Raw genomic sequence first — 24,086 nt, forward strand, 5'->3', positions numbered from 1 at the left:
CCTCCTGTTTTCCAATTTACTGGCTTGTTCTGTGCCAAATAAAAACCCCAAGCCCCCAGCTTTGGATTAAACGGGCTTAATGATGAATAGAGGTTTGGATCCGCCTCCAGATTGTAATGGGGTGGGGTAAACATCTGACTTGAGGGCTTTCAGATCAACAGCCCACCTCCAAGCCAGAAGACTAGAAGGGAGCAATGGTGCACAAACACCAGCGTCTTCGTTCCACGGGGGGGGGGGGGGGGGGGTACGTTTCCAAATAAATAAAGGCGTCACACTGCTGGGTAAAATATAGTAACAGCAATAACAGCCGATAACCTAATCTAATATAAGACCTCTGTATCTTAGCAACCTTGTTAATTCTGAGAGGAGCAGTGGGGTAAGCAGCAGATTCACAGCATGCATCATCAAAGACACACCCAGCAGCAACACAAACACACACAAACATTAATTAATCACCAACGCTTACATACATGGCACAATGCACATGCTATCTCACCATCTTAACCACCATCTCAATCCCAGTGCGTTGCGGACAAGAGCATTTGCATATCCAGGCCTATACGCTAAAACACATATACACAGATCCTCAGGCTTACTGTAAGCAGCTGGGAGAATGGATTGTGTGTGGAGCGGAACAATGGGATCCTAATCATCGGGCAGCATTTCAAAGCCTTCCCTCTTTACAACAGTGTTCCTAGATAAGATTAGAAAATGCTATTTATATCTGCAGGAATAAGAGGCAACCAGCAGTTTGAGTTTCATTTATTTGAAGTTGGTTATACATTAGGGTGGAATTACATAATACAAGGAGTATACTCCTTATGCTAGCCCTTCTATTGACGGATACCACTGACAAAACGGTCTTTAAAATTAACTTGACCAATGAAAACGCTGCATCAACTGCAGCTGTTGTTACGGTGCAGTGACTCACTGTGAGGTAAACAAACAAGCAAAGCCTTGTGGTTGTGTTTTTTTGAAAAACAAACTGCATCCAATGCTGCCTAGTATGAAGGCTCTGCTTTCCCTCACAGCTCATCAAACACTGATGGATTTCATGGAGTGAACACAGAGACAACCAGCTCCCCTGCATGCTGAGCCCACCTCGACTTATCACAGTTTATGAACCCCTGACATCTTGTCCTCTAGAAAATACGCTGCAAATCAAATCAAGGTAGTTTTAGTTAGCAGTTAGCAAAATAACTATGCCTAATGCCCATTTTGACTATGTTTAATGTTTATTTGCACACATATGTTTACCCAAAAGAGAAAAGTCATGATTTCTACTCTCATTTGGAGAAATTAAAAATCGACTTTAAAGAGAGTAAAATCCAGCAATAATGCCCAGGACTGAGTAACAGTGCAGCATGCATTATCCTCGCCACGTGCCAGATGTGATGAGAAAAAGAGAACGACAGCTCTGTTCTTCACAGCTGTGTCCCATGCTGGGCATGCAAGCAGGGCCAATTCTTGGATTGTGCATTTCCCTCCCTGTTTTCCTGGAGATGAGAGGCATCTGTGAAGGAGGAGGTGGAGGAAGGTGGATTGATGTGGAGTTAGGGACGCTGAACCAGAGCCCAACCCTGACAGGATTAAGACAGCAATTCACACTGGATTAAAGGAGTGGGAATTTAGAGAGAATGAGGGAGGAGCAAATGGCAGTGAGAACATTGAAGGAAGCAAAAAAATAAATGAATAAGAAGAACTGATGAGAAAGTAACAGGAAGAAAAAAGATGAAGGTTAATGGGATTGAATAATGTAGAAGAAAAGAAAGGAAAAATGGAGAAAAATTGAAGTAATCTGACATTAAATCAGGACTGTATTGGACTAAATACAATACATATGTCATCCAGAAAGTGCTCTACAGAAAATACAATATAGGGCTACTTTGTTTATCTGCTCACACATTTTTCATCCATTCTAGACTGATTTTTGCTCTAAAGGCATCTGCAACACCCTTAACAACTACAACTCTATTGAGTTTGTGTTTCAAAATTCTGTAAGGTTTCCTCCAAAAACTATCAATTCCTGTTTTCATTTAATTGTAGTTTTACACCACTTAAATGATGGAAACAAAAATCACCTTAAAGTTCATCCTACAAATGTCTGTTATCTGCTAGAGGGGAGTCTGCCTGACTGTGACCTTGGTTCCACTATACGACAAAATGCAAAAACTGAAAAAGCACAGACTTTTTTTTTCCGTCTACAGTTTAGTATACACCGACTTGGGTGATACATGTTTTATTTCGGAAAAATATGTAGTTTTTATAGCACAGATCAACAGCCTAAATAGAATAATACACACGAAAAAGCAAGAGACAGCAAAATGTAAGGCAGATTCAAAACCGAAATTGCACCTTTCGCCTAAACCAAGGACTAAGACACTGCAAAGAAATTTTAAAGGCCACTTGGCATTTTGCTTAACCCTTGTGCTATCTTAGATGACCCCACCCTTACAATGACGTATTATTCCTACCATGACAAAGGTGGATAAAAGTGAAGAGGATTTCATGTAATCCATGGACACTAGTGAAGATCACAAATCATTGAAGAAAAAAGGTTCAGCGCTCTGTCTAGTGGGGTCTAGATGACCCAACTCCCAATGTTAAAGTGCCTAGGAGGATAGCACAAGGGTTAAAGTTAGCTCAATAAAATCAGTTGATAAAGACTTGTATTCACCGAATTGTAAAGTTTATGAGTATGTATTTTTTAATCATTTTAATTTGATTATTTTCCAATTTGCATTTTCATTGTATATCTTTTTTTTAAATAGTTTTTTGAAATTTTTGTTTCAAATAGTTGTTTTTAGCGTTTTAGGTAGACAATGTTAACATCTGTCTGGGGACAACAGATGAAAAATAGCCATTGGGCTAATTCCGGCTCATTGCAGTGATGCTTTTAAGGTGCGCTGTCCCTAAGAAATAAATAAAAATTGAAAACGAAAAGTGTTACATGACATAAACTCCATCATAAGGTGTCCCAGTGCATTGTGGGTTGGGTGACTAGGTTCTCTAGCACTCCCCTAAAACTGCTTTTACCTATTCAGATACCACTGATAAGCTTAAGACTGCAGCAAAGGCCTCACATACTGATATTTTATTAACATGGCCATAAATATTGAAAAGACACTTACTAATGGAGCTCCGTAAAAAGTTCCATGGACAATTTACGACAGCAGTGAACACAGAGACCTTGATTACCCCTTTTCTACTTTCTTTGTCTTTCATCTCATTTGCCATGACAGCACTGCCCCTGCAGCTTCAACATCACCCCCATCACTCACACACCTTTCCACCCCCTCCTGAACAACCTTCATCTTCTTCTCCCTCAATGTTTTTTCTCGATCAATAAAATCAATGGATTGCATGGGCTTAAAGATGTGCCACACCCTTAACGAAGCCGACCTTCCATCCATCTGTTCTCTGTACCTGCTTCCTCCTGTTTGGTGTTAAGATAAAAAAGGGGGTGGGGACTGAAGTCTGTCCCAGCAGTCATCGGGCGAGAGGACCCCTTGCGAATATTAATCATAAATCAGAGGCTCAGAGCATAATGAGGCTTGTTTCTAATGACAACGGGCATGATGAATGTGTCTGTGGCCCCGCGTTGCATTATCATATAGCCAGGCAGGAGAGCGTGCACGTGAGCGCACGGGGTCGGAAGCTTGGGCACGAGAGTGGCTGTTGGGCAAATGAGGTATTCCAGCTTTTTTCCCCCACATAGCACGACATTTTGATGGCAGAAGGCCGGGGGCTAGCCAGCTTCATGTGGCATTTCCAACAGCTGTTTATACCCTCATAAATACAAGTAAATATGCAGCTCGTCTTTCTAGACATGCAAACAGAAGAAGTGGATATGCAAGCATAAATCCTGAGCCATTTACTGTAAAATGTCATGTCTTTATGCAGCCTTTATGTGAGAAAAAAAGATAAAGAGGTAGGTATCGGACTAACTGAATTAATTTGAGATAATTAGTTTAATCAGTTCATTATCAGTATCAAACTGACTTATACATTTGATTAAATTGGCAACAAAGAATTTAGTCAGGAAGCCATGAAGATCATTATACAGTTTTTTAATAAAAATGCATTATTTCTTGTTTCTAGAAACAAAATTTGTAGTTGCCACTTAAAAAATTGGTTAGACTTAAGGCCCGTACACACCGGGACGAATATTCGCCAGGCGTTATTCGCCAGCGTTTTTCGCCACGTTTTTTGTGTTCACACCCAGGCGATTTTCGCTGACGATGAGTGGAGTGAACATGCAATTTCATTCCCTGACATTAGATGGCGCTTAATGTAAAACAGAAATACTCCTGTACACAAGGTGGCGCTGCGCAACTTTACGCTTCTTAAAGTCGCTTTTCACTCAGAAGAAGAGAGCAAGTATTTACGCGCTTGTCAGAATCAAACAAAGAAAACATGAATATTTCAAGCACCAGTAGCTCCAACTGGTGCTTGGTAAGGGGATATTTTAGAATGTCCGTCATTATTGCTTCGCGGCTGTGTAGACGCTACTTGGCGTCTATCTTCTTCGCTGGTATGTGTGCTCAGCAAGGCAGTTTTGTGTTTGAGCGCCCCCAAGTTGTGTTTTACTGTAACTTCAGAAGCTCCAGACACGTGAGCAAAAGCGCCGTTCTCATTGGTCGAGTAGATTTCGACGCGACGCGTCGAAAAAAAGAAAACGAACCCGAGGCGTTTTTTTTTTTGACGCTTTAACGCCTGGCGTTTTTTCGCGTCGGTGTGCACACTCTCATTGGGGCCCTTTGTTTAGTCACGAGGCGTTAAACGTCGGCGAAAATCGCCGGCGAAATTCGTCCCGGTGTGAAGGCCTGTTCACACCGGGACGAATTTCGCCGGCGATTTTCGCCGACGTTTAACGCCTCGTGACTAAACAAAGGGCACCAACGAGAGTGTGCACACCGACGCGAAAAAACGCCAGGCGTTAAAGCGTCAAAAAAAAAAAACGCCTCGGGTTCGTTTTTTTTTTTCGACGCGTCGCGTCGAAATCTACTCGACCAATGAGAATGGCGCTTTTGCTCACGTGTCTGGAGCTTCTGAAGTTACAGTAAAACACAACTTGGGGGCGCTCAAACACAAAACTGCCTTGCTGAGCACACATACCAGCGAAGAAGATAGACGCCAAGTAGCGTCTACACACAGCCGCGAAGCAATAATGACGGACATTCTAAAATATCCCCGAACCAAGCACCAGTTGGAGCTACTGGTGCTTGAAATATTCATGTTTTCTTTGTTTGATTCTGACAAGCGCGTAAATACTTGCTCTCTTCTTCTGAGTGAAAAGCGACTTTCAGAAGCGTAAAGTTGCGCAGCGCCACCTTGTGTACAGGAGTATTTCTGTTTTACATTAAGCGCCATCTAATGTCAGGGAATGAAATTGCATGTTCACTCCACTCATCGTCAGCGAAAATCGCCTGGGTGTGAACACAAAAAACGTGGCGAAAAACGCTGGCGTAACGCCTGGCGAATATTCGTCCCGGTGTGTACGGGCCTTTACACAAATGTATTTAAAGCAATAAGAGTGAGAATGCTTCCTCGTTTCCTTTAAACCTTTTCACAATTTGCAGACCTCCGATGCAGTTTAAGAACCACTCTGATCATCTTTTGATCTTTTGTCAAAGCATTCCCAAACGATTATGCCAGTTTTAGCCAAAGAGGAAAACATATCGTTTACTTGGACATAGTTTCTGCAGAGTGGCAGCAGGTCTTCAGAAATTCGCCTCTGAGTTGTTAGCGGGACGGTTGTTGCAGAGAAGCACAGCCCAGTTCCCATCATCCATACTTTTACATCCTCTCCCGCTATCCTACAGCCCATCACAGCTATCCAGCTGGACATGTTTGAGCCAGACGCCAGCTCAGATAAGGAAAAAAAAAGGATAAGGAAAAAAAAGACGTAAATCGATCTATTTGTCTACAAGTTAATGCATCAGAATGGAGCAGAACAGAGAGCCTGTGGCTTGTCATTGTAACTTACAAGCTTTTTCCCACAACATTTTTGTGTCTGCTCTTGATTCACAACAATTTGAATAAAGAAATGCAATTTTAAGCTTCATTTTCTTTACATATGTTCTCCACATCAGAAACATCAGAAAAATCCTACAAGAAGATATTAATAACACACATAAACAATGTTTTCATGGAAGTGGCTCTTTAAAGCATTAAAAGTCAGCTTCTGCCTTGTTTTCTCTGAACTTTTTCTAAATGCGGCAGACATCCAGTGCATAGTTTTAAGACGAATCTAAAGTCAAACTGTGCAGCACGGAGTTCCCACAAGTCTGAGCTCTCAGGGGACTCTACCTTGCCTTTAATGGTGTCAATTAACCACGGGGGTCGACTAAATCTTAAGTCATTCTTACTGTAAATCAAGAATTTCCCAGAATCAACTGGACACATGCCAATGTTTGAGGCAGGCTTGAAAAGCAGCTAGCCAGAACTGTTAGTAAAGTATTGTGCCTGTAAGGTCAAAAAAAAAAAAAACATGTAAAAGCTGAAACACAGTACTATGTAATTTTTAAGTTGAGTTTGTACATCAAAATTTAAGTAGCGTGTGCCCCAGAGCTGTCACCACGGGACACTAAAGCACAAACCAATTAGAACTAACCCACACCCATAACTCACAGCCCCTCATCTGACTGGGTTAACTGGATTCCTTTCATTTTCAGACTGACTTCTCTTCCCTGATTTGAGGCTGAAATGACTTAAAAGCTTCTTTCTTGATTTCAAAAGAGACACTTACACTGGCATCCATTTAGCTGCACATTTCTGAATCTTTCTTCCCTTCCCTCCCCATTCTGCTTCCATATCCCGTCACCCAAGCCTTCTCCACCCACCTCCTCCTCCCACTCCTTCATCCTTCCAAGATGCTGATGCAGGGAAACCCAGGGCTGCACCAGCTATGGATTCCAGCTTGGACAAGCTGGATAAATCAGCTCAGGAAACAAGGAGCTAATTCATTACATTTCGGCTGAATTGATGGAAGGGTCCAGTGTTTGGGCTCATAAATGCTGAACTACTGTCGAATGTTTGCAATATGACTCTCTCTGTGAGATGTTTATTGTTTTAAGTCAAACGTGTCTGCTGAAGCTAACTAACCCAAATTTCTCTGTTTTGAAGTCTAACTTAAGAAAAGAAGGGGAGAATAGCAGCAGGGATGGACTCATTGGTGATGGAGCATCTGGAGTCAGGGATGCAGGTCGGTCTTAGACAAAATTCATTAAATGCTATTTAAAGAAAATATTTGGAGGAAAGGTGAAATGCACATCCACTCTCCAAATTTGATTGAGACAAACACGTCTCAAGAGGCTTAGCTGTCAAGGCGATTCCTGAGCAGCAGACATGGCTGCATTGTAAGAGACGAATTGTGCACAAATTAATCTAAACTCCATCTCCGTAGAGTCTCCATGGGGCCAAGATGGCAACCTCATAATGGTCTGGTTTGCACACTGCCTTGCCCATGACCAGCCTCAGCTCTCTACCCACAAATCCCATTTCATGCCAGCCAGCCTCCTGAAAAGGCTAAACAAAGCCTGATCAGCCATGGTTTTGGCATATGAAGGCCTCATGTGAAATACAGCAAAAAGAAGCAAAGTCAGCTTATACTGAAGAAGGATCTCAAAACCCTGAACTCTTAGGTTTCTCAGACACCTGCATGAAATAAGCAGGTGACCATAAGAATCAATCAGAGCAGATCAGACCTGTTCTGCCGTTTCTGTCTTCTGTTTCTGTTTGTTCCAGCTCTTCAAATGTTACACTTGGCTGCATCTCTGTTACATTTTTTCATGTGAACTCCATTTCTACGTGCTGTGGACTTTTGATTAATTAAAGTGCACACTAAAAAAAGGCACCCCTCAAAAAAGTTCCATAAAATACTGTCCTCTCTTTAAGGCATGAGAAGTTAATGTGTGAGATCAAACGTGTGAATGTGTGCCAAACATTAGGAACCCCTTATTTCCCAAGATGTTCCAAGACCTTGCACCCTCCTTACAGTTACACTGGCTTATAGATTACTTCCTCCAAAAATATGATTTGCCTACTCATAACCTGAAAGGATGTCCTGGTGCTCAAAGTGCTTTATGGGGGCTTGACTCATGCCACCACAATGAAGACAATAAAGTCCTCACCAAACAAGATTTACCTGAACCATGCAGATGCAACACAAACACACTTGCACACATGGAGCGCCTCCGGCTGAGAAGAGAAGCCGCTGAGCAGCTACCTTCATTACATTCAATCCTCTGGACGGTGTCAGCAATTACATTCTAGCTTTCTTGCATCACAGCACACACAGCTCACACATGCACTCACAGAGTCAGCTGGATGCTTCTTCAGTCTAACACCAGCTGAGGAGGATGCAGACTGGAGTTCCTCCATTTTTGTGGTGGGTGTTTGGCTAACGCTGGATTTCCAACAAACTGAAACCTTAAAAATCACATCCTATGACATCACAGTTTTGATGTGCTGCAGTAAATTTTCCATTTTCTCCTTTTCAATGTTTTTTTACTATTCGCCTCACTTAAAAACAATAAATACAAATCTTATACAAGAAAACAAAAATGATGACTTTTACTTCATACAATTCTCTTGTTTGTCTTTTATTTTCTGGTTTTTGTTCAGTTTGTGCATCAACATCTCGCGTCATTTCCTGCTGAAATCTAGTTTTCAAGATCTAGTCAACAACAACTATGTAGATCCAGTGTTATAAGACAAACTATGTGTTTATACCCAACACATACAGCAATAAAGCAGACTTTAATGATTTTGTGTTCTTTATTTTGTTAAGCCTTTATAGCTAAAGATGCATTAGGTTTTAGGTATTACAATTCATTTTATAGCAAAAACATAATTTAAAGAGGTTGAAATGAGATCAGAGCATGTATTGGACGACTCATCTTCTACTTTTAAGTATAAAGCTGGAAAAATTTCCAGTATTTTCTTTATTTTTCACATTTAATTCCAGATTTGAAAAAAATGCTTCTGTTTTTGTCTTTTCCCTCTTCTAATAGTCATTCCTTTCCAGGCTTGACTGCATTTTTGACTTATCTGACATAACTGAAATTCAAGAACAAGTGCTGCATTGGTTTGTCCACAAGTTCTCTCAGGGCTTCACCTGTGACAACAGTTATATCAGTCTGTACTTTTAGGGGCCTCGATGTTGCAATCTTTTAAACAAAGGAGATACATTTTAACATTTTTCTCCAAGACCAATAAATAATCTGAGCTATCATCAGACATTTTGGTTTTCATGGACAAGACTCAATTTTCGAAGACAAACAGCTGCAGAACGTTCGGAAAAGGACACCGGCAGAATAAAAGATGTTGGTCTCAAATTATGATACGAATAAAACTATATTTTTTTGCCAGTTCAACCTTCAACTGCGCCCTAATAACAAAGGAATACATTTAAATTAAGAAGGAAGTCCTTTGGGATTGATTCTGTGCAACAGAAGATAAAATGTAGACCGAGATACCAAGAAATATTTGGGAGGACCACAAAACACTAATGGATCTGAACATTTTTTGAGTCAGGATAGACCCACACTGAAATATTTAGGTTTATCAATTATGCCACTTGACACGCATTACAGATAATATTGGACATTTTTTGCATACTAATGTTTTGCAGAGCCTTTGTTTATGACAGGTCTGCCTCTAAAAAAATACTAAAGCAGATACATGACGAAGCAAAACAGAGGAAACTAAGCAGAAAAACTCCCTGACTCATACTTAAAAACATACAGGGTTGTGTGTGGAGATTGAAAAACCCACTTGTCATGCCTGTTGTAAGGCCATAAATAATGGAAAAGGGCAACAAACCCGTCAAGCCATGTCAGTCAAAATGGCTCTAGCGTGCATGTGTCGTGCATTTATGGCCATGACGTGGGTGAGTGTGTGGGCAGGTGGGTGTCTATTAACATTTAATTCCCTGGTGGCATGATCTGAAAGGATTTTGTGGTAGAAAGAGAAAAAAAAAGATACAACACCGAATAAAGGAGAAGGAGAACGGTAGACCCTGAAATACACACAGGACCAGCTTTGGCCATCAAACACACCTTGTTAGGGACAACGTGGCCTCTTCCATTACTCACGCACACATGCTCCCTTAGTGCTGCTTGCCGTTTCTCTTTTTTTTCGGTGAGATGGAGGGAGCATAGAGACAGCAAAGGTAACAAATATAAAAAAGGAACAGGACAGAGAGGTGAAGAAAATAGGACAGAAATAGGGAGGGAAAAGCATAGAGGCACAAAGAGGCAAATGTGATATGAGAGGGAGAAAGTGTGGAAACTTTTCATCTATGGCGTCTGGCGTTCTTTCATTTTTGTCAAGCCTAATTTTCATTACGATTGCCATGCAGCTCATGACTGAAAGTGACTTCGATGCACATGCACAAGCGTGCCAGCATCTGTCACCATTACTGCCAATCATGAATGCACTTGCAGCCTTTTTAATTCTGCTGAATACAACGCTAATTGTGGACAACTTCCCCCCCCCTCACTAAAAAACCTCCTTCCTCCTCAGTGTGTCGTCTTTGTAGCCTCAAAAATAGAAACGCATAAAATGACGGAAGTTCCCAGAAGCGTGTGACACACGCGTCAATCTACGCGCCGCAGTTCAACATGGCTGGTCCTGTGGCCCCAGGAAGGACAAAGCAGTAGGAAGTGTGTGTGTGTGTGTGTGTGTGTGCGTGTGTGTGTGTGTGGGGATCTGAAGAAGTGACATGTCAATGGACATTGTGGCATTATGTCAAGAAAGAATGGAGGGGGGACTTTGCCAAAAGTGACAGCCAGAAGTCCCACAGAGTTTGGCAGCAGACTTTCTGGCTTCAATCATTTCATTTTCTTCATGCTGTGGTTTGAACTTACTTGGCTGCTTCTGCCTCTTGTGTTTCACACCCCGACTCCATTCCAACTACACTCTCCTGTACTTTGGTCAATTACACTGAAGTTTTCAAGCAGGTGTTCAGAAATTCAAGTCCTCATTTGCAGCAAAGGTGCCAAAGCAGCAGAAAAAGGAGAAAAAATCTCAACAAATTCCCGAAGAATTCCGACTTTGTTTTTTTTGGCTTGATTGACTTTAGAGATGTTTCAAAACGATGTGAGAACAGCAGATAGTCGAGGGTTTCATGAAGAACACTCCATACTCTTTACTCCTCCGTATTCCACTGTTGCCTGATTTGATCAACATCAAAACATTTTCCTCACAAACTAAACTGAGGTGAAGAACTGCAGACGCTCCATGGGAGTGCTTGAACCACTCATGTAAAAATGCACCTTTGGAATGACTGCGTGCATTCAATATTTCAATTACATTAATCCTTAGTAGTTCAGGGCCTGTATTAATGCATTTTACTAAAATTTGTTCAAATAATTCAAATTTAACAGTTTTTTTGCAGCAATGCTTGATATCCATCTTCTTTTTTAACTTATTTTTTTTATTATATTACACAATAAGACCACAATAAACCTAAAACTATGCAAAAATCTCAAAGTTGTGTGTTAAATGCTGTCTTTTTTTTAAATGCAAAACTGTGGTGGGAAACTTTTAGTCTTGTGGTCCACAAAGAGTGCTACATTTTTACAGAAGGGTCCAGGAGTATGTTCAGATGAAAACATGCTTAATTTGGATGAAAATTAATAAATATATTTTGAAACAGAACATTTTGGAGTTTTGATTTCAAAACTGTGGCTTTTGTTTTCATTTTAATGGCAGTTGTCCCTCAGGGAGAAGACCCAAGTTTGGAGAAATACGGTGTTATTGTGGTGTTTGAATGATTGGAGAAATGACTGTCTGACTCGGAAAACACACATGAATGTCAAAAAGACAATAAATATTCCAATATTACATTAATTAAACTTTTTGCACCTAAAAAGATCAATTTATTTATAGTGCACCATGTATGCAGGGAAAATAAAACATTAACACCATGATTAATACAGATTATCCTAATATCCCAATATCTCATTATCGCAAATGACAGGTCCTGGTCATTCCTATATCCATCAAAACAACCTATGTAATTGGTAAATGAGTGCGGATGAGTGCAGAATCTACTAAGGGTTTTAGCTGAAATAGTAAAAACAGAACAACAAAATTATCCTGCAGATTATCACCCTTAGAAATATTTGTTGCAAAATAAAATTCAAGCTCTACTTTTTTTTTTTAATCTTCTCAGGAGTAATTTAAGGAGATAATAAAAGGTGGTCCTCAAAGTCCAAATTTAGATCATATCCCAGCAGAAGCTGTCTGATGCTACACCTAACCTGCTCAACACAACACAGGTAGTTTTTCGTTTTGCGTTTGTTCAGTTTGAACGTTCCAGTAATTAAACTGAGTGTCAAACATTCAGTGTCTCTTTACAAATAAAAGAAAAATGTTTTTAAAAAAATCAAGTAAAACTAAACTATTTGGAAACAGAAAGCGTCTTTTCGCAAAACCAACATCTGAAATTATCATGAAAGCCACATTTTAAACCTCTCATCCTAATTTATATCCAGGTTCTCTTCACAAAGTGTCAAGTGGGAAGGGCACCTTCTGATTAAAGAGCAATCAGATCACATTAGGGAAAACAAGTTAAGCTCTTTGCTGTTCACGCATCTAATTCATGCCTGTTCAAATGTTTAATCCCTAAGGTGACAGAAAAGGTAATCAGGTAAAGAAAATTCCAAAAAGGGAAGCACCCATGTCAGCACGCGAGTCTAAATCTCGTTATTTAAGCAGTTATTTTGAACGTTAAGCTCTCAATGAGGAGCTCTGTGTGTCATCAGCACACTCTGAACCTGAGCTGGAAGCAACCGAGCTGACCTCGTTCCCATCCTGAAACACGAGAAAAATCTTCGTTTCAGACACCCATTAGATGACGGCTGATAAGGAGACTTGGCTGTGTGACAGTGGGCTGATGAATCAATTACATATTTTTTCCCTCTGTCTTTATTTTCCTCTGCTCTTCCTCTGCATCCTTTACACTCCACTCTAATTAACACTTCAAGGCAGAACTGTGGATGCAATATACCTTAATGGCGACTTATCAGTAAAATGTATTTTGTATCTTGATTTGCATCATCAAGATCAGGGGTCGGCAACCTGTACCACTCAAAGAGTCATTTGGATCAGTTTCCCACAAAGATGAAAGCACAGGAAGCCGCAGCACTAGGGGTGTCAGAAAAAAAATCGTTGCTAGCAGGTGTGTTGACAACATTTGAGTGTGTGTGTGGACAGGCCCCACCCTTTTTGTACTACATTTGAACCTTACCGCAATGATAAACAACCAGTAAACTTGCTGCTCTATGCTGCTTCATGGTCTTACCCCCCCCCCCCCCCCCCTCCTATTATCACCCTCCTACCCCCCCTCTCTCTAACATCCCTCTCTCTTCTTCCCTTCTTTCCTTTTCCGTCCGGTCCAACACCCAAGATTTTCAAACATGATTGAAATTAATAAAGTTTGGCCTCAATTACAAAAGGGGTTTATTCAGACATACCTTTGGTTTGTCTGAAGATTAATAACCCCTATTGTTAAAGTAAAATATGTCCAACACAAGAGGCCCTCAGTTCTTGACTGATATTTCCACAATAAGTTGTCCAAAAAAAGAATGACACACAAGTATAAATGTGCTTGATCTCTCCATGAGATCTCCTTAAAAAAACTGAAATATAGTAAAAGTGTACTGGGAAAAGGAACATTCTAGGCAGCTGAAAATACAGAAAACGTGTTTCTGGAACATCAGAATACCTAAAAACAAACTAATCTCCAGTTTTTCTTATTAGTGTTGTGAAGTCCCACAGTAGTAGAATGGGATAGGTGGTATTTTAAATATGATTATGCTGTTTTTAACCAAAATAAAAGAAAACCAGAGTTGTTTTTTAGGATATAGTTCCTGCAGACCGGCAGTAGTTCATTAGAAAGCCTCTAAATTGGAGGAAGGGGGACTGTTGGTGCGGAGTAAGTCTGCCCCTACTTCCTGACATCCATCTGTTTACACTGGCAGGGCCAGAATCCAAGCCCCAAGGCTCGGTGTCCAGCATGTTTTCCAACCAACCTGCTATTGAAGCTCCGAATTGGTTAAACACACCAGGTAATCAGCAGCAGATGAGGAGTCCGACCCTCATGGGCTGGAGTTTGACACCCGTGGTTTACACGCTCTCCTGCTAGCTTACAGCCCTCACACCAGCTTAACAGAGGTGCAACAAAAATGGTGAGCAAAAATGGTGATGCATCAGAATGGAGTGGAGCAGGGTGCTTGTGCGTTGCCATACTAGCTTCTACGTCACACCTACAAACTTTTCTCTGTGGCATTTTTGCATGTGTTCCTGATTCACACACAATTTGAACAAAGAAATGCTCAAAATGCAATTTTAAGCTTAATTCACCATCATCAGAAAAATGCCACAAGAACATGTTAAAAAAACCCTAAACAAACTATTTTTATCTGAGTCGGTCTTTAAAGAGAAGCAGTGATTGAGAATTGAAGTCTACTGCCCCACCACATGCTCCCAAACTACTCCATGCCGAAAATAGTTCCTTTGCAGTAAAGACTTAATTCACATTCTGAGTCCGTGTCCCTGATCCCCAATTGTCTATTCTGATCATGTGGTCCGCCTGCCGTACTGCTGTTCCAGTGACAGCTGTGTGTGTGTGTGTGTGTGTGTGTGTGTGTGGGTTTGACGCAGAGATGGGCAAAGCACAAGCCAGGAGTGGGTCAGCCTGTTTTCACTTCACTATGCACCCCGCCCAAATGCAAAAAATAAATCCATTTCTGAACATATGCAAATGGGGAACAACAACAGAGCTAAATAACCCAACTCAAACTATCCGTATGCTTGCTTATTCCCTAAAAACAGCCCTTGGGATTATGATATTATTACCAGTTCCAGTTTCATAGCCCATTAAAAGCCAACACATCGGTGCACATGCAGGCTGCAACCATGAAATTCTATGTAAAGTACAATGAAATCCCTAAAGTGTGGCCCAGATACGATGCAAAAACACCAGAAAAATGACAAATGAGAGGCAGAGTGAAGTGTGGAGTTTTTTTATTCTCTTCCTGTTCAGTGTCTCCGTTCCGAGCACGTCTCTCTTAAGCTACCATATTGTTGAACAGATGCCCACATATCATAACAAGGCATTGCCCCAGCAGCGGCTCAGAGATGATTCAACCATACGCAGACACAGACAGTTGGGTCAAAGCAGGAAAAAGAGGAGTAAAATCACGCTAGTAGGTAGTTACACGCCCAAGGCTCACTGACTCTCATCCACCAAGCTTTAAATCACCAGTGAACCGAAAGTTAACATTTACTTTGCGATTTTTGTTATTCAGTCATGATGTCAGCTTTGCCAGGATGTTACGTCTGACTGTCTCAGTGTCAGCAGAGTGGAAAATGGGGGGGGGGGGTAATAATGATGTGTTGCTAATGGGAGCTGAGACAGCATATTGGCCATGAGGGAGTCTGCTTTGCGGTTTCATGGTGTACTTTTTTCATTTCCCCCAGAGAATTAAGCATCATGACATTACAAAAGCTTGAACTTGAGTTTGAGTTTTCTGCTGAATTTTCATCTATGGACGGTTATTTAACGCCCCCTGTTTATGCTGCCGCCCCATGTTAACAGACGGCGAGATTTTACGATCTTAATTCCCCTCCGGACTGGAATATATGAGGCATTTTAATATCAAACATCAGCCATCCATGAATTAGTCACCCACTTATTATTTTAGAGGGGTTGCTGGATAATCATGGCTCCGGGCACAAGGTGTGGGAACATACCTGTCAATCACAGGTCTCACACTCTGCTTCACACCTAAGGTGCATCTTAAAGTCAAAATTTGACTTAATTTACACATTTTTTACTGTGAGAGTGGATCAGAACTAAAGGGGAGGGGGTATTTAGGCACCTCTCAATTCAAATATGATTCAGGAAGTTATTTGCTTTGCTTTTTCTGACAACAGGGAAAGTTTCCCCTTTATATCCAAAATAGTACTTTGACTGTCTGAAGCACTTGTATACACAGAACTTGTTAACCCTTGTGCTATCCTAGGGAATTTGACATTGGGAGTGGGGTGATCTAGAACCCCCCAAGACAGTGCTCTGAACCTTTTTTGTTAAATGATTTGTGATCTTCACTGGTGTCCATGGATTACATGAAATCTTTCCACCTTTATCCACCTTTGTCATGGTAGGGAGAACACGTCAATGGTCATCTTGACCCCATAGGATAGCACAAGGGGTTAAAGCAGCACTAACGCCAAATGTTTCTACTCCTTCTCTGGAGAAGAAACTAAAGTCTAAAGTGAAAAAGTAAAAAAGCCAAAATACTTCTAAACATTAGCTTTCAGCAAAGTCTAGATCGGTCTGATCACATGGTCTGTATATTCTTCATGGCAGTGTAAAAAACTTCCACTTTACACTTTTTTGTTAAATCACATATATTTTTGGATTCTAGATTATTTTAACTTCACAAAATGATTCAGAATTCTCTATGGATCGTAATAATCGATTTAATAATTGATTTTTCACTCAGAATACGGTAAAATTGCCTAACAGAACAACACTCCATCAAGTCTATGCAGTTTTCACAAAAAAGCTAAATGACAAAAAAAAGGTCAAAACACAACAGAAACATTAAAGAATCCACTTCTACATTTTCTGTCAGTGACTTATTTGTGTTTAGCTGTATGTTATAGAACAAATAGAAAATAATTACGCTGAAAACACAATTTTGTTTTAATTGTTTCATGTTTTATTTTCAGTGATAATTGTTTTGGATATTAACTTATCACTCATATTATTAAATAAGGCAAAAAGGTATAAATAGATTTTTGCAATTATTTTTGTGAAATAAATTGTCATACTTGTAACAGATCAAGAACAAATGAAAATAAGGTTGGTGCAGAAACCAGAAAAAAAGGACAATCGGGGACACAGGACAGCAGAAAATCTGCAATCTAGGATCTTAAAGTAACCTGGACTGCAGGAGGAGGCTGCTGCTGCTGCAGAAATCCCATAGAGACTTAAGGAGATCATACAAACTCCACCCAAAAAAACAGACCAGCTAACACAGAGTCTTTGCACTCTAACTTTGACTGATTTTGTCTTTTATTAGCAAAAAATGAATTATGCATTTTAGGGTTAACAAGGCAAGAGGAAGAATTGCAGAAAAAGGGATAGAACTTATTTTATATGCATGGAAAATCTTGGTAAAAATATAAAAAAACTTACAAAATCTGATATCCACTAAGGGAGATAATGCTATTGTCACAAAATGTATGCCGTAAACAATCAGAAAAGCCTTAAAAATTGAGTTCTAATTATCCTATAGCTACATAAATACTAAGCTGTTTGAGTGTATGAGATTGTAGAGTAAGATAGCATCATTATTTATTTTATTTTTTTACACATAATGCTTAAAACAACCTAAAATAGTCAAATAAGGAGGTAAGAAACTGATGGAACTAAAATAGAATATCAGATTTAATTTGAGTTAGGCAAAATCATTCAAACAGATTTTTGAGCAACACTTTCTCATTTAGTAGGAAGTAGAAGACAAAATAAAACCGCTTGCTGCAATAAAAAGCTTAATAAGTCATCATGTGTTGTAAAAATCTGACAGTGCCTTAGTCCAAACCCTGACACACTCATCTGCTCCTCATCAGTGTTACTTGTGTGTCTCTGCTGAGCCTCTTTGATGCCTGAGCTGCTAAGGTGAGCCTGAAACGCCAAAGATTAAATTATGTGGAAAAATAGATTAAACAGTTATTATCCCATCTACAGCCGGACAAGGACACACACTGAGAGTTATAAATACATTTTTTGGGAATCACGTGAGAAAACAGAAAAGGTGGAGGTTAAGTGAGAGCTTTTGCAACTAAAAACTGCATAATAACACATCAGAAAGAGTGGCAAAATTAGAATTAAAAAGAGAGAATTAAAGAAAAAAGGAATGAAGGATAGGTAAAGATGGAGACAGGCTGAAAGCTGCATCCAAGTGTGTAAAGGCACACCTTCAGCTCCATCACTGAAGCTTCTGTGAATCAAACCCCACATCCAAGAGCCTAGAGCACGGAGCACTGCAGTGTCATCATACTCTATGGTCCCACACATACACACCAGCTTTCCACAGATTAAAAGCCACTGAAAGCCTATTGCGGGACTCTTTTCCCTTTTCAGAGTCTGATCATGGAAGGTGTGCATGCTGCATTTATATCTGGAGCAGGGGGATTTGCAGCAGTAGCTCCACATTAATGCACAAGAGAGGTACACGCACATGTAACCATGCTCAATGTGCAATGAACATGCTTGGAGGGAGTTCCATGCAGATATTGTGCATGCTAATATGGAATGACCTTGCAGTAAACAGAAACCTGCTGTGTTTCGTATAGAAAACATTATAACTCCGCTTTTGGGTGAATTATTTGCAGTATTATATAGATGGAAAAAGATGCATCACTGTTAAGTCTTCAACGCACATCTGGCCCATGGTGTTCACACTGGACATGCAGTGTGGGGATTTTTCTTCTTCGTTTTCCTTTGATACTGTTTGGTAGCACATGTCCAACCTACAGTTGGAAGAGGCTTGGTGTAAAATGTTGAAGTGGTGCAAATCTCGGGAATTTTGCTCCAGGCGCTTTCTTTCACAGCTCTTTTCCAATATATGAAAGACTTTGTGTCACATTACTTTGTCTGAACACAAACTGGAATGATTCATTTCTTCTCCATGATTAATTTTTAGACAATTGCCACTACCAAAGCCAAGTCCTTGATTGGTCAATGTTCGATCTGGCTTAACTTTTAAAGTGCGTAAAATGGCCACACGTTTTGTATGTAGAACCCAAAAATAGTTGTAGAAGCATGCTTATGTAGTATTAAAAGATTTTATTTTATACAGCTTTTATACCGTTTTTAATTACAGCTTTTTATTAAAATACTATTTAAAGTGTTTTTGTCATGAATGTTTTTACTCTTGACATGGGGCTTGCAGCAGATGTGGGGGAAGGGACGCTAGGGGATCAATGGGATTGATCATAAATTGGTGTTTGCTGGCACGTAACCCAATGAATTGTAAGCGTTTGCGTCCAGGGAACGCCCCTCCATGCAGGTAACGGATGATAAAGGGGACCATGTTTTTCATGAATAAACAATAACATCACAGCACATCATGTTAACAGGATGAGGTCCGTGGAGCTCTAGTTATCATCCTCTCCTCAGAAGTGCACCCTACCTCCCCTAAAAAACCTCCTTAAAACACATTATTTAACACACATACACACATACCTGGCCACGTCAGTACCCTTCCCGTGTCTGAGGTCTAAATAGAAATCCTCCCCTTGGTTCTGTCACCTGTCTGAAAGGAAGCAGTTCTAAACGATGGAGTAATGTGAGCCAGAAGTCTCATCTGCTCCCTAGTGACTGTATTCAGGAGCAGCCAGCTGACCTCTGACCCTGACAACAAAGGAGATTGAGCAGTACTCGATACTTCATCAGCATTCTGTCCTCTCCCTTACAAACATGCTTGCTTTCACAATCCGATTCAATCATGTTTAATATTAGAGTAACACATTATACTAAGGTGCCCTTTATTAGGGTTTTTTAATCCATAATTTAAGTACAATTGCATAGGGAAACTTGTATCAGTGCTTTGTTATGCATTAAGTAAGGTTAAATTTTGAACATTAGTTAACTGCTAACTAATTAATTACATAATACACTTAGTAATGTAAAATAATGTGTAATGGTGTTTGTTAACACATTATTTTATAGTTAAATAGTGCTTAACTATGCATTAACTAATGTTAATAAAGAGGAATTTATTGTAAAGTGTTACCACCATTTTTGATAAATAAGCAGTCATAGCAATGACTGATCATACCTTTCTAAACAAACAAGTAACAAATATGATGAAGAACTTTAATGTCCTCATGAACTCTATTTGTCCCCCCAGAGTTTACTTCTCATTTCTTCAGATCTTTGAGAGTACGAGCTTTCCATAAACACACACGAATGTTTCAGAAAGACAAATAAGCCTGTCAGTTGTGCGTCTCAACATCGGCATATGTATTGTCAACACCGCACAGTGAGAGCAAACTGGCAATCTGTCACAAAGCTGGGGATACAGTTGGGGAATCAAGTGACTGATGTAACATGGAAAACTAGATCCACTCTAATGCAAGTTAAAGCTAAAAAAGGATGGATCTGTTTCGACCTCAAGAATGGATCGACTCGAAACACTTCTCGAAAAAAAAAATTTAAATTAGCATGCTAGAAATTGTTTTTTTTCTGTGCTTGAATAGAAATTTTTAAGGTGTCTGAACACAGACATCACCCATGTCTGTCGCTTTGTTTGGGATTGCCCTTGTCTGAAAATACCTCAGTGAGCCATTCGGTTATTTAGATTTAAAATAGGTTTATCCAACATGTCAGTCAGCCTTCTTTGACTTCAAAACAGTCAGCAAGTGCTATGTTGTGGAGGTGGAACATCTAAATCAGAGCTGCCCACTTCTGGTCTTCAAGGGCCACAACTCTGTATCCATTCTCACCCTACTCACTTTGATCTGGAGATTTTATATTCTGAATATCCAAACACATGACGCAGAAAATCAGTAACTGGTAAGGCAGGAATAGCTGGAAAAAGTAGGGTTTTACCTCTCAAAGGCCAGCCCATAGTCCAAACTCTGCTTACTTGAGAATATTTTACTAGTTAATAGCTAACACTGAAAACTCCAATGTTGCTCAAAAATGGCTGATGTTTCTACCAAACAATCAGAATTAGTGAATTTGGTTTACTCCCCCCCCCCCCCCCAGAATCCAGCATCAGCAAGTAACTCTATGAGTGAGATTGTATGAAGACAAAAATCAAAATAAAAAAGGAACAAACATGCAGCCGTTCTAGAGTTTTAAAGTCGTCCAATCTGCTTCATTTGCCCAGGTCACGTCAGAAGCACGTTGGTGATGTGCTTTTCTGTCTGGCCCTTAATTATGGAACAAATCCCTGCATGACATAATAGCAAAACAGTTTTAAACATCAACTAAATACTTCCTGTTTTATAATCGCTTTTAATTCCAAGAAGCTGGTGTCATCTTATTTTGATTTGATTTGTTTATTTCAAGCATTAATTGTAGTCAATACTATAAAAAAGTCACACAGATTCATAAAACTTATTACAGAACTAATGACATGCATAGATATGACAAACAAAAACAAAGACACACTCAACTCACATTTGATTAATTAAATATAGTGATCATTAACTTAAGTCAAGTAAAGCTTGATTTATTGCTTGAATGGGAATGAGTGGGAAGAAGCAAATTTATATAATCCCAACCCTACTCCCCCTATTTAATTTTACTTTTTTAATTTTTTTATTCATACCTTGTAGATATGAAGGTATGTATTTGATTGCTTTTTGCGATTTTGTGTTGTGTTGTGTTCTTTTTAAAGGCTTAGCCATGAGGGGGTCCAAGCCAGGGTCTCATTGTGCCAATCCCAATCAGGTAAATACAGAGGGTTGTGTGAGGAAGGGCATCTAACATAGACTCTTTGCGAAACCAAAAACGTGAATCAGAGTAGCTGATTTGTTGTGGTGACCCCTGAAGGGAAAAACCAAAAGGAAAAGAAAAGTGATTTGTTTTTTTAAAGAATTCTTCTTAACTTGTTCAATTTTAAATATTATTTTTATCTCATTTTACTGTAAAGCACATTGGTACCCAGATGGCAGATGGGAGCCTTGATAAAATTTAGGCTGTGTGTTATGATGTTTTGGAGTTCCAGGTTTATTTGATGTGTTGAGATGGTTCATTGAGATGAAATACTTTATATACATATATATATATATATATATACATATATATATATATATATATACATATATATATATATATATATATATATATATATATATATATATATATATATATATATATATATATATATACATACATACATTAAAAATAAAAAAAATAAAAAAAATGCATATATAAAAGAAAATCTATAACTGTGGTAATACTTATGGGTGTTTTGTGTCAAAATTTAAAAAGAACGCAGAAGTGATCATTGCATAGAAGTAAGTAGGGTCAGTCCCTTCAGAAATAGGTTGCTACAAATGTATATTTCAAGCAAAATTGGAAAATGGAGCTTTGTACCTTTAAGTAATTTTAATCACAGCAAGTCAACGACTTTATCTCAAACTGAACAGGCAAAACTCCCATTTGGATGCATATATTTGCTTTTATGTTGCCATATTTGTATATGTCCATGACGGACTGACGGTGTAGATCAACACGATAAGTTAAAATGGCTTTCTTCTTCCTCATTTGTCTGATGCAGCGGTAAGGTCAGTACCGCATCTCTGAGAGTGGATTTCAGCACCGCGGACAGCGCTATCCCTCCATTTGCTGCTGCTGGGGGTTTCCCTGGCAGATTTCAGAGGGGGGGGTCCGGGCGGTCATTCCTCCATTGCTACACCACAGCCTACCACCTCCTACACGCTGGATTTCCATACGGAGGAGGTAAAATTGCGCGTCCGAGATCACCGCTTGCATGAAATATTGATCGACCGCAGCCTCACACAGGATGGACAGAGAGGAGAGGAGATGGGTTTAAAGGGAGATGAGGGGTGCGCGCGCTCGCGGGGTGAGGGGGGGGGGTGTCATTGGACAGCATATATCATGCATTCACCCCACCATCACCACCATCCTTCAATGCAACCCCCCCCCCCCCCAAATGTTTCATTTACGTTCTGATCACTGGATTCACCTGCATGATCCCAACCGTGACAAAGCAATAAGCTAAACACACAAAGTCCCTCAGACACCTACACAGACAAACTGGAAGGTAAAAAGGAGAAAGGGGAGGGGGGGTAATCAGCTTCAACATCATCCGCAGCTCCAATCTGGGTAATCCAAACGTTTGACAGGAGAGATGGCATCAAAGGGAGGCGTCAGGAGCCACGCAGCATCTCTCCATACATGCCAACTTCCCACAAAACGCACAACATGCAAGCGTTTCCACCGACAGCACCGCTGCTTTTTAAGAGGCCAACGATGCGCGCATCATCACCACATCCACAGATTCAGCAACTGTCATGAGCAACACTTCAAAAACCGCTGTGGTCAGCTTGGGTGTCAATAACGCAATCTATGGCCGGGGCATTTTCAGCAGCTGTAATTTTCAGCCCTGACAAGCCCGTCATGAATTATGCAAAACCCATAAACTGGAGCTTTTAAGGTGGAAAACGTGCAGCTGACTGACACAAACCAGCCCAGAGCGCGCGCAGTCGGCTCCAACCGCATATGATACGCGGCCGCTGTCATGGAAATGAGCGCACGCCGGTGAGGAAACAAACCGCGGCGGATGCTGCAGGAAAAGCGGGGAGACCGAGAGACACCAGAAAATAGAAAGAAAAAAAAAGATTAAAAAAAAAAAAATCAAGCCGCCGTCACGAACATCCGGACTGAGAGCCGGCGCGGATCATTCGAGTGATACAAAACTAAAGCATGAAAGAATCCATCCGCGTTTACCTGTCAGGACTCCAACCCTGATTTGGTGGTCGTGGTTCGTTAAAATCATCCCGTCTGACGCCATGTTCAGCAGCGCTGTCGCCCGCACCGAGAACTCACGGCAGGGCCCAGAGCCGATCGCATCGAACTTGGAGGAGAGAGGGAGGGGAGGGTGAGGAAGAGGAGGAGAAACAGAAGGAGGAGGGATGGGATACGGCAAGATTCAGCCAGACGAGGCAAGTAGAAAGCCGAGTGATCATCGGGTCCTCTACGGAGAAGAAGCAGGCAGGATGTGTGGCTTGTTAAAGGGGAAAAACGCGCACACACTCCCGCTGGCCGCCTGCCATAGTAGTAGTGTGGAGCCTTGATTAATTGTTATGAAAGAGCATTTCCTTCTAAGCTTTTGAAACAGACGGACACTGCATCCAGCAGGTCTGCACACCTCTTCTTCATGCATCTGGAGCCATTTTTAGAAACGCCGAGGAAGAAAAGGAAAAAAACAACAACAACACCCAGCTGAGATAAACACCCCCTTTCCAGTCATTTAAAACACACCCGCTTGTTTTTCAGATTCACCCCAAATCCTCCATCA

At 40.4% G+C, this 24,086-nt stretch overlaps 1 protein-coding gene across 10 annotated transcripts in view; it reads right to left on the reverse strand.

The window, feature by feature from the left end:
• Positions 1-23,675, reverse strand: part of gphnb (gephyrin b) — an 87,260-nt gene extending 63,585 nt beyond the window's left edge. For 9 of the 10 annotated variants that reach the window (XM_023953017.2, XM_023953016.2, XM_023953015.2 and 6 more), the window contains exon 1: positions 23,516-23,675. In XM_023953017.2, coding sequence (XP_023808785.1) covers positions 23,516-23,579 — 64 coding nt within the window. In that variant the 5' untranslated portion in view covers positions 23,580-23,675. The remainder of the gene's footprint in view (positions 1-23,515) is intronic. The other variant, XM_078942647.1, reaches the window with a different exon arrangement.
• Positions 23,676-24,086: the final 411 nt, after the last annotated feature.

Source organism: Oryzias latipes, chromosome 24 (assembly GCF_053564925.1).
Source record: "Oryzias latipes strain Hd-rR chromosome 24, Olatipes_Hd-rR_3.1".
Classification (NCBI taxonomy): domain Eukaryota; kingdom Metazoa; phylum Chordata; class Actinopteri; order Beloniformes; family Adrianichthyidae; genus Oryzias; species Oryzias latipes.